Source organism: Paramisgurnus dabryanus, chromosome 8, assembly GCF_030506205.2.
Source record: "Paramisgurnus dabryanus chromosome 8, PD_genome_1.1, whole genome shotgun sequence".
NCBI lineage: Eukaryota > Metazoa > Chordata > Actinopteri > Cypriniformes > Cobitidae > Paramisgurnus > Paramisgurnus dabryanus.
In genome coordinates this window covers 27173669-27186049 of record NC_133344.1, presented here as the reverse complement: position 1 = coordinate 27186049, position 12381 = coordinate 27173669, and the positions used below count along the sequence as shown (strand labels likewise).

Here is a 12381-nt window from a genome sequence, read left to right as displayed (position 1 = left end):
CTCTATGTGAAATCGCCTCTATGGGCGCACTCACACTATCCAAACCAAACCGCGCTCGGGCGCGTTTGACCCCCAAAGCCTGGTTTGTTTGACTAGTGTGATCGCTCTGTTCCGTGCCCGGGCGCGGATTGGATAATCGCGCCGCGGCCGGGTTGCAGAGGTGGGCCGGAGTGCGGTTCACTTGGGCTCAGGCGCGGAAGGCTGTGGTGTGAGCGCAATCGCGCCTGAGCGCGATTCAAAAGGTGAAGACGTCAGTTGCGCGACCACTCACCTTCATCTGCCTCCGTAAAAACCTTTTGATGCGCGCAGCGGGGTTACGTGAATGTCCGAGCTGCACACGTGACAGATCAACTAAGCAACATGATGACATGTGAGAGGGCTGTCTGTAATTGCGCACCAAACGACTCCGAAAAAAAAACACAGACTTATCATTACGGTGGGTTCCAGTGTTAAGAGAGAGCTTTACTTCCTGCTTTTTTCAAAACAATCGCATCTTAATGACGAATAATAATAAAAAAGTACAGTGTGAGTGCGTGCACCTGGGGGAGTAGGGAGGGGTGACAATCGCGCTGGGGCATGGTTTGGTTTGGTTTGGTTTGGATAATGTGCAAAAGGAGCATTTCACCCGTAGAAACATTAATCTTTATTGAAAGTGTGTCATATTTGTAGTAGAAATGTAGCATACATTTAGAATTTGGTGCCTATTTGACAGAGAAAAGTCTCACTCCCTCAACAAAGAAATTGTACTTCCTTCTTTCAATGATGCAAAATGATGATTTTTACATCATTGAAAAAAAGAAGTGCAACACTGAAATCTGTATTTCTCCTGTATCAGCGGCAACTGAGGAAATGATGCATGACCATACAAAAACATGACTGGGGTTCTAACTATACAAAGCTTTATGCAAATGTGTGAAGTGTCCCTTTAAAGGAATAGTCCATTTTCTTAAAAGAAAAATCCAGATAATTTACTCACCACCATGTCATCTAAAATGTTGATGTCTTTCTTTGTTCAGTCGAGAAGAAATTATGTTTTTTGAGGAAAACATTGCAGGATTTTTCTCATTTTAATGGACTTTAATAGAGCCCAACATTTAATACTTAACTCAACACTTAACAGTTTTTTCAACGGAGTTTCAAAGGACTATAAACGATCCCAAACGAGGCAAAAGGGTCTTATCTAGCAAAACGATTGTCATTTTTGACAGTAAAAATAACAAATATACACTTTTAACGCACAACTTCTCGTCTAGATCCGGTCGTGATGCGCCAGCGTGACCTCACGCAATACGTCATGACGTCAAGAGGTCACAGAGGACGAACGCGAAACTCCGCCCCAGTGTTTACAAGTGTTGAGGATGAGGACCGTTCCTACATTGTTGTATGTCAACTGATTCTAATTAATGTCTTTGTGTCAGTTTATTGTTTACAAGGGTCCGCAAATGTGCGTTTTATATATGTAACACGTGACCTCCCTACGTCACTACGCATTTACGTTAGGTCGCGCTGGACCGGACCTAGACGAAAAGTTGTGGTTTAAAAGAGCATATTTTTAATTTTCTTGTCAAAAATTGACAATCGTTTTGCTAGATAAGACCCTTATGCCTCGTTTGGGATCGTTTAGAGTCCTTTGAAACTCCGTTGAAAAAAACTGTTAAGTGTTGAGTTAAGTGTTAAGTGTTGGTGTCCATTAAAATCCATTAAAATGAGAAATATCCTGCATTGTTTTCCTCAAAAAACATAATTTCTTCTCGACTGAACAAAGAAAGACATCAACATTTTGGATGACATGGTGGTGAGTAAATTATCTGGATTTTTCTTTTAAGAAAATTGAATATTCCTTTAAGTATTAAATTTAGTATTGATACACTGAGTGCGTTTACATGCATAGTCTTACCCTCATAACTGATAACGTGGAAGGTCATGTAAACATGTAAAATAGGCCGTAATACTGTAGGACAGGGCGTAACTTGAAGCAGGGCAATACTTGATGTTGTCCAAATCGCACAGAACAACGCGAGATGTTAAAACGACACAGCAAATGGTGAAATGTCATGAAATCTCACCAGATGAGCACTGTTTTATCTTAATCCTACCTCACACCAAACCCTAAACCCAACATCTCACAGGATTTAGGCGTTTGCTGTATCCCTTCTAGATCAAACCCGCATGAAGGTGAGCATACCATGTAATGCATGTTTAAGAACACTCATTTATTTTAGAAAAAAAGAGCACGACAATGCGCAATACTTTTTTATTCAGTGTTGTCCATTAATTAATCGTTTACCAGACTTTTCTTGGGATGTATGTAAAACAGTGGTGGCCGGTGACTTGTCTTCTGTGGGGGAAATATTTAAAATATGTGTTCGATGTGTCATGTTAACCATGTGCATCATGCATCATGTCAAAATACGTGCCTGCTGCACACGCATCGAAAGGGTTTATGATAAAGGACACGCTCACGTTCACAAAATACTCTAACCTAACACTAAACTCTGATTACACATGAGATTATGTAAGTTTCTGGCAAACGTGAGCATCTCTTTTATCATAAACCCCTTTGAAGCGTTTGTAGCAGACACTTATTTTGACGTCATGACATGTGATGCACATAAGTTTACATGACGCGCCAAACACATATTGTGACATGACGCACCACACACACGATGGGCTACATACATGTTGTGATGAGCTTCGCATCGTGCGCCCTCGAAAAAGAAGTCACCGGCAGTCACTGATGTAGAACATCATATATTATACGTAAATTAAACGTTTTTAAACGTCACACATTTTAACTGATTATCAACTCCAGAAACAATACCAATATGTGTTAGTACGATATTAAAGTGACTTAGAATATATTTGTACCACTGAGTCTATACAAGAGGCCATCATTTCAACAACATCTCATTTTGACATCTTGCGTGGTTCTGTGTGATTTGGACATCAAGTTACGCCCCCTGTCCTGTTGGCAGAGAAACTGCCAAAATTAAAGTTCGTCTCTGCTTATGCATTTTTTATTCTGTGATCTTATTTTACTGTGTGGAGCTCATCAGGGTACTAAATAATGTCTATAGCATTATAAAAAAGAAATACACACTTCAATATGAAGTGATTTATGGATGTATTGTCTTACCTCCAACATGCGTTGTGTGTTCAAACCGGATCATCATATGCAAGCTTAAAGCAAAATAGCTCATGAGTTTAATGGGGATTTGTAACTGTCATGTGTGCTTCCTCTTACTGTTACAGGACAGACAGCAGACAAAGACCCTCAGGGTCTCAGACAGGAGGAAGAGGGGTGAAATCAACGTTGATGTGGAGATGACAGGTGTCCCTTTAATCTGTATGTGCTTCTTTTTTTTACTGCTCTTTCCTTTTTCATCATTCTTCTGTCTTCGTTTGTAGTCTCCACTTCTTCCTTCTGCACGCTTTCCAGTAATAAATATATTTCTGTTTGCTTATGAATGAAGGCCGTGACAGGAATGAACAAATTGATGTTCTTTTAATAAGGAAGTGAATGCATCGTTATATGCCGTATGTGTCGTAACATCATGTTCTTAAGCTTTAACAGTAACTGAGTCAGTTGGAACTGGGTATTTCTGGGTATAAGAAAACAATGCTATGTACTGTAGCTGTTTGCCTCTGAGAGATAATAACTGTGGTACATAGCCAAGTCATGATATCAGACTGATGTTACAGGTGCCAACATTCCACCCAATGGTTATTTTATCTCATTCGGTTAGACAGAGACAACCCCACTTTGCCATCTTTGCATTCAAGGAAACAAAGAAAAAGGAAGAGATTAAAATCCCATTGTTGATCAATCACAGCTTTGCTTTTTTTAAAGAAAAACTGCACTTAAAGAAACTTTGTTTTGCATAGACAATATATCATATTTCTAGGGAAAAGATTGATTGAACATACTATATATTAGTCATTTATCATCTAATCAAAGTCAAACAGTGCCAGTGGCTGCAAACAGACATCAGCCATAGGAACTCAATGCATGGGCCATATCACCTTTGTGTTATAGAGGTTATCACAAATACCAGCCACATGTCTTACGGTTAGGGTGCATACTGTATCCTGTTTTGCCTTGTCACAGCCAGTTCAAATCTGTTGATTCAAACTCTCTTTATGCCAAAGGTTGTTAGCTCCACAAATCTACATCGCTGACTCATAAGAACAAATCACTCACCTGCGGCTAAAACAACCAGCAGATTTTCCATGCTATGCTAGTTTTAGTTTTTAATGCTGGTCGTGTGCGAGGCTGGTTGAGCAAGGAAAGCTCGCTGGTAAGAGTAGCCGCCATACCTGTTTTTTACTACATCATAAAGCAATAATGCCAAGTTATTTAACATGCAGACTTATCATCATCACAAATATAATTTGCAGAGTGTGAGTCAACACGTTGACAGACATCCTGACCTTACAAACATGAAAGAGAAAACAAAACCAATTAGTTACCAAATTAATCATTAACAATGACGTGATGAAAGTTTTACGTGTCCTAAACTTTTGTCTGCTGCTGGCTTTTCTTTCTCTTTCAGTTTGACAACGGATGATGGAAGCGATTACATATAAGGTCATACATATATCCTGAACACATTTTGAACATATCCTGCAAACTAACATCACAGTGACCAATCAGCTTACCTGCAGGTGCCTGCTTATCTGAGGGCCACAGAAAACAAACAGGTTAAGATTTAGTAGATAGGACTACCTCAAATAGAAAGTGATACAACAAGAAAGAGATAGGATGGGTATGAAATGGGTGTAAACGTGGAGATCGACATTTCTCTATTCTCTAATTTGAAAACGGGCAGGTTTACTGTAAACATACTGTATACAACAGCAAGTTTACAGGAACAGGCTTAATCTATGCTACCTTGAAACTGATGGTTTCCTGTAGCTCAAAGGGCACAGCGTGGCGCTAGCAACATCAACATCAATATTTCGATTTCTAGTGAATGCATATGCTAACAAAATAAATCAAAATCTTGAAAATATATAGCTGTCACTCTCAAAAATAAAGGTATGAAAGTAACCTTTCAAAAGGTGCACCATTGTACCTATATAAAGTACCCTCAAAGGTACATATTGGCACGAAATATGTACAGTACTGTGCAAAAGTCGTAGGCCACCATGCCAGAATTAGATTAGTTGTTTTTGCAATGTTATAGTGATCATAATTATTTCTCAGGTTCTTTAATATAATACATCCAGAAAATACAGGGAATGTGTATATAGTTTTAAAAACTGTATGAAAATGTAAACTGATGTGTCAAGTTTTAGGGTAAACTCCCCTTCCACTTGAGCAATAGCAGGAAAGTGCAGGATCTCTTAAACCTAAATAAAATTACATCTTAATTTTAAAGAAATTTGCATTTTTACTTAATTCTGCTCAAAAACGCTCAAGATGTGTTTAGTGCCAAGAGAGGTCACACTAAACACATACGATGCCTAAAGAAGACATTAAGTCCTGAAAAGTACTTTTTTTTGTACATATTTCCTGTATTTTCTGTCCTGTATCTTAATAAAATGGATTGAAAAATAAATATGGATGGATGGATGGACATCAAAACTTCTAAAACAAGAAGTCTAGTGGTGGTGGCCTAAGACTTTTGCACAGTACTGTACATATCTGTACCTAAATGTTACATATTAGGAACTTTTTAAATGTTACCATCCCAGTGATCACTTTTGTACCATTTTTCTAAAGGTGCATGCACTGTAAGTTAACTTAAAATATTTCCCCCTAGCAAATTTTGTTTAACATAACAGTAAAAGCCTATATACTTGTATTTATGCTTAAAAAGTGAAATGCTCATAACCTAGTCTCCTGTTATACACTTTCAGAGAAAAGGTACAAAAGTTGTAAAATCACACTTTGTACCTTAAAGGTGCACATTGTTTACTTCAAAGGTACATATCTGTACCAAAAGAACCTTTTAAAAAAGTTACCATCCCCGTGACAAGAGTTTAGATACACTTAACCTCAGCATGGTTTTATTAGCATGTGCAAAGAGCTGTTGAAGGGGGAATAAATAATAACTGTACACGGCGAGAGTAAACTGGGGACAGGTGTCAGACCACGCAGAGCCCACATGTCAACGCTCCCAGGAGAGAAGAGACATAGAGAGCGGGACAGGCCTCCCTCCCCCGCTTTCATATCGTAAGCTTCTCGCTTTGAATGGAGAATGAAGAATGGGGGGTGAATGGCAGGTGATTCCTGTCTGAGGGCCATTAATAACCCGCTACGGTTTTCTCTGCCTTCATGTGTACTGTTCTGAGCATTCATATAATAATTAACTTAAATACATTAGCAAGAGCATATTGGATGTCTTTATGATGCATTTTACACATTACAGGTCCATAAGGGGGTGGGTGGCAGTGAAAGTGATCAATTAAAATGGGTGGTCTTTATAGCTACTAAATACATTTAAACATTTTGCTCTAAGGGATTTGCATTCCTAATTGCCTATAACTACATGCAACGTGTCTCATGGAGATATTAAGGTAACATTTTACAATAAGGTTGTATTTGTTAAAATTATTTAATGCATTAGGTTACAATGAATAATAATAATTATATATATATATATATATATATATATATATATATATATATATATATATATATATATATATATATATATTTGATGAAATATATATATTTTATCAAAAGTTTTAACTGTTAAGATTATTTCATGCACGATGAACTAATTGTAAAGTGTTACCAATACTACTTAATAATCACTGAAGCTTTTTACACAGATGTGACGACACAAGAGTTAAACACAAAAGTAACAAGATGAGACTGTATAAATTATTTCAGGATTTATTTTAAGAAAAATATAGATTTTCTTTGTGACGATAAGCACATACATAAACATATACACATTTCTCTCTTATAAATACAAATTATTTACAATCAAATTAAATAGTAGGTTTTGTACAATATTGCATTTTTAAATTAAGAATGGCGGTATAAAATATAAAAGTATCATCTATTTTGGTTTAAATGATTGTAAAAAATAATAATAATCGAGAAACAAATGCCACATACAAAACAACAACAAAAATTTGCTCTGCTGAGAACCTTAATCTTTTTTTTAAGGGCCCCAATGCAGAGGTTCACAAAACCAGGAAATCTTGACAAAGATAAGGCTTCAGCTTGAACTAACTGGCCCTTTCCAGCCTTGGGAATGTCGGAAATAGCTTAGCAACAGCTAATGTGGACCGGATGAAAGTTGTACACAACAGTATCCATCATGTACTGCTGTTTAAACAATTTGCTCCCCCCAAGACAAGCACAAACACTTCTTTTGAAAAAACATACCCCTTGTAAGATTTTTAAACAGGCATACTTCACGTATACTTTCTAATTAAAAACATCTTGTTCAGTGTTGCTGAGGAGTACCTTTTCTTTAAACTAAAGCCGATTAAAAAAACGAGGCACTTGATAAAAATTAGGTTTGGTTACAGTGATAGTCAAATCCATAGTAGGCACTAAAAACTGTGCAAAAATGTAAAACACAGCCATTTTAAACAGCAGGTTCCCAAGACTGTTCACATTGTTTGCAGACAAAATGGCTCATCATTTCAATAACTTTGATTGTTTTTCATCACAGATCCGTAATTGTTCATAAATAGCATTTCGAAATCCAAAAAAATACTCCACGGTCAGATTTTCAGATCCTTTAGATGCATCTTCTTCTTGATTGGGTCAACAAGCCTTCTTGTGATACATTGAGAAAGATGAACATCTGGATGTCTGCTTTTTCCTTTTCAAGGTCTGCTGTTCAGTGATTCATAATCATCGCATCTCCTTAGCTCTTCTAGAGAGTTCTCATTCTTTATGTACATCTTAAATATGATGATATATATTTTTATATATATATATAAGGACGATAAAAAAAGAAAAGAAAATAGTGCAAATTATGCAATTCCTCAAGTCTTCGAGTCCATTGTATTGCTTTGTCTTCGCAAAATCATTGTCCGTATCAGGAAGTAGTCCTGAAGTAGTAGAGCAGCATGAATAAATAAATAATAAAGTAGATATAATATATATTTTCTTCAGTTCTTTCTATTGACTGTAAACATATTTGGGTCAGGCCTGTCTGTGGTTGAGGAGTTCCAGATACTGTTAAACCTGTGGAGGAAAGAGCGAGAGAAGAAAACTGTTAAGTTATGACCTTAATAAGCAACCCACCGAGAGCATGCTAACAAAAATTTGTTTTAAAAACAAAAAGATGCTTACCTCAGTAGCAAAGACACATTGTTCTGTGTGATCAGGAATGATGTATACAGGATGATATAATCCCTCTTTTGAATAGTTCAAAGGTGGAACCAATAATGTCGATTCAGAATTTTTCCTGTAAATATAGAAATACATAAATACGTGAGTGTTTGCACATTTTGTGTCAAAAACAAACAAACAAAAAAAAAAAGAGAAGTAGAACTTACATGTCTAGCTTGTTCTTTGTGTGGTGTTTCTCATCGATGGTCAAGTTGTAATCCATCATCTTCTGCTTATAATTCGATTTGTCACTTAAATGAGTGTCCATGGTGTTTGAACTGAGAGCCACTTCCTTATTGGACACCTTATAGGGACCACCAGGAATAAGAAAGGCCTCCTTCTCTTTTAGACCCAACGCTGAAAGAGGCGTTAAAGAGACACGGTTGTTAACCGTCTCCAAGTCGTTGCGTACGGTGGTTGAGGCTGCTTTGCGACCTCGTCGCATCTGTCTCAGGACGGCAATGGCAGCGCATATCACCAGGCTGAGCGTAATGAGACCCAAAGTGAATGAAACAGCCAAGGCAGCAGGAAAAGCGGGGCTGGCCACACGTGTGGGCTTGTCTTCATGTTCGCAGCGGGTACCCATGAACCCCGGTGGACACTTGCAAACGGCTCCGGTGAAGTGTGTGTAGCAGGTTCCTCCATTCTCACAGGGCGTGAGGCTGCAGGCATCAGATCGAATGCTGCAGTCTTTGCCCGTGAAGCCGAGCGTGCACGAGCAGGTGTAGTCGTTGATGCCATCCACGCAGGTGCCGGCGTTTTGGCACGGGTTGCGTGCGCAGTCGTCTATGTTGATTTCGCAATAAGATCCCTTAAAGCCTGGGCGGCACGTACACATCAGTCTGTGACCCAAATCAAGACACTGGCCACCTTGGGGAAAAAAATTTAAATGTTAAAATACCACCACAACCACATATTCATAGCTATAACCTCCAATGTAACTTAGCTTCCTATGCATTGTTTAGACTAGCGAAGGATATTAGTGTATGACAGCTCTATCTTGCCTTCCATATCAGTTTAGGAGCCACACTGGCGTCTTCTAGCACGCTTGAGTGGCACGCCTTTCACGGATGATAATGTCATGCACAGTGGATGCATATCAAAACAAAAAATGTGAAGCAACCGGACCTAGTTACTGCTAGAGAACAAATCAGCACGTTGCCTTAGGTGGTGACAGTGAGGAATGCCTTTTACCCCCACAGTCTGTGGTATATTCAAATCTACTTATCCGAGCTTATGGGAAAATAAGTAAATACTTACCATTAGCACAGGGATCGCTGCTGCATCTATCGATCTTCTTCTCACAGTTGGAGCCCATGTATCCGGCACGGCACTGACAGGTGTATCCGCCGGTCCCCTTTGGCATGCAGGTTCCTCCGTTGAAGCAAGGTCCATCGGCACAGGTCATAGCGCTGATCTCACAGTTCTTTCCATAGAAGCCTTGAGGGCACGAGCAGGAGTAACCATTTACTAGATCCTAAGAGAAAGAAATACAAACTTTTGTTTAATTTTTACTCTACAGAGATGGCATACCCTGAAAAAACATCTGTGAACGTTTTCAGATCAAAGATGTGAAGATCAAGCGATTGCTTACGTTACAGCTGCCTCCATTCTTGCACGGATTGCTGTCACATTCGTTGGTCTCGATCTCGCAGTCTGTTCCACTGAAACCGGGCTTGCAGGTACAGGTGTAACTGCCTTGGCCAGTGTTGCTACACGTGGCGTCATTCATGCAGGGCTTGTGATTGGTGCAAAAATTCAGGTCCTGGTCGCACATCAATCCACCCCATCCCTCCTTGCAAGTGCATTCGAAGGGCTGTTTGCAGGTACCATGTATGCACCCCGGGTGTCTTTGGCACTCATCACAGTGAGGCCCTTGCCACCCATACTTACACTTGCACCTACCGGGGGCCTCACAAGAACCATGCTCACTACAGTCAGGCGAGCAGATGGCTGTTAAAAAGAAGACGGAGAGAAAGGGGAAATTAGAATGACCGCGTATCATAAAAAAACGACCCCCTACCCCCCCTTCTGGAAGCTCAGGCACATCAAGTGTTTGTTAAGTACTAAACTAAGCAGCTGGGACGTTCACAAAAGAAACACATGCCGTCTTTTTCACGGAAGACAGAGCATATTAGGCATCAACGCGTGTCCTTGTTAATCCATGCTTATTGCGTCCGTTGTCAAAGAAACAAAGTAGGCTATTTTTATGTACAAACTATTTCAACATAGATAAGTTATATGTGCACTATAAACGTTAATGCACCGCTTAAATCACAAAATGCATATATATGCACAAAAACAAAGCACTTACGTTCCGCGCAATAAGCGCCTTTCCATCCAAGCAGGCAGATTCTGTTGCCGGCGGCATCGCAGTTGTAGTGGCCGAACGTATCGTTCCGCGGGCGGCAAAAATCAGAGCACTCCTTGCCATAGTAAAATTCATCGCACACTACGCGGTACGAGAAGCTCAGTTTATTTTGCTCTTCCTTGGACCAGTCCTCGCCAATAGCTAGTCTTCTTTTGGTGGCCAAACGGATGATCAAGTTGCTTACATTTTCTGAAATCGATCAAATAAAATGATTTTAAAACAAAACTCTATAATAAAAAAGTGGACGTGTTCACACATACTTTGAAAACAGCACAGGTTAAGAGCCTAAATAGTGGGCATACCTGTTGACTGCTCAGATGAGGACTCTGCGTTCCACGCTTCAATGATTAACGAGACAGTTCCCTGTTATAACAACGCTTCATTAAAACTTTGTAAAAAAAACGAAAGCATGCACATTAAATAAAAAACAACTATGATAACTAGTGAAAGACACATTTTTTGGGGGCTACTTACCGGCCACTTGAAATTAAAAGGAACAGTGATAGGCGCGCTGCTGGAAATTGAGTTCTGATCTGCGTTGAATATTTCACTCATTCCAGTGCCGTAAGTGCACGGCGGCTCCGGTGATATGACGTCTTGAGAATGCTTCAGGCAAACACGGAAAAATATCTGGCATTCTGTAGACAGTTTACATGCACCGCTTATTGTTGTGAAAGAGTGCACTTTCAGCTCAAACACACCAGAGGACTGCGCCTATGAGAAGAAACAGAAGGTATTATGAGCACATAACCTATAATACAAAAGAAGCAGGTTACATTCAAACGCATGTGCCAGATACTCACCAGTTGCGTTGATATCAACATTAAAAAACACGTCGTTAAGAAATTTGCCATTTTGTATCCTCTTGTCTGCTTCTAAACGATAGCAGACTGCGAAAATAATCCGATATGAATGTTTGCAGTGGTGTCCACAATTTAAGAAAAAAAGAAATATTTGAATAAAAGGTTAAAGGAGTTCAATTCCCTTTTAAAAAAAAATCTTAGCTTCGTTTGAAGCTGAGAAAGCAAAGAGAAACAGATTTCTAGCTCCAGGGTAAAAGGACTTTGGACCAGTCACTTAAGTTTCGTGAAGTGTGACGAGCGCATAGCAAATATATATAGGGACAGTGGGGCGTGGCTTGCTATGCAAATGAAGCAGGGGGATTCTGTAGACGAGTCCCCAAATGCGATTCTCATCTTTATGTTAAAAAGCACAGTAAAATAGATATTACATAATAACACAAACGACATAACTTGGGAAACATGTAAACTGAATATAGTGACAGTGCTTGCATTTTTTAGTCAACTATTTAAGTCATTCATTAAATATGAACTTATACATTCGTTTAAATTCATTCAAACTGCAAGGGCTTTTATATTATAATAAGGAGTTTTACTTTAATTTTTATAAAATAATAATAATAATAATAATAAATAATGGCCTTGTTTTTTTTAAACAGAATTAGGAGCACTGTATAAATAGCTAAGTAAAAAGAAATAATTGTACCAGTATCAAACATGTCAGTTTTATCTGTTTAATTAATGTTTGTATAATATATGTACTAATGCAAATTTACTCTCACAGCAAAATATTTTTTGGGTGTTTTCTTGGGTGTCGCGTGCCATGCGTTTCTCCAAGTTATTTGTTTTCGTGTTCGATAGCGATCGCGGAAAGGAGGGGGGTAGCTGAGGGATTTGCACACCCT

General features: G+C 38.9%; 1 protein-coding gene across 1 annotated transcript; it reads right to left on the bottom strand.

Moving 5' to 3' along the window:
* Positions 1 to 6826: 6826 nt before the first annotated feature.
* On the bottom strand, positions 6827 to 11769 carry dlc (deltaC). Its single transcript, XM_065281305.2, has 9 exons — positions 11480 to 11769; positions 11151 to 11390; positions 10979 to 11039; positions 10620 to 10865; positions 9900 to 10258; positions 9566 to 9782; positions 8473 to 9175; positions 8267 to 8381; positions 6827 to 8158 (listed from the first exon to the last, which is right to left on the bottom strand). Exons 1-9 carry the CDS (start codon positions 11528 to 11530, stop codon positions 8153 to 8155), a joined length of 1998 nt encoding a protein of 665 aa, XP_065137377.1. The 5' UTR covers positions 11531 to 11769; the 3' UTR covers positions 6827 to 8152.
* Positions 11770 to 12381: the final 612 nt, after the last annotated feature.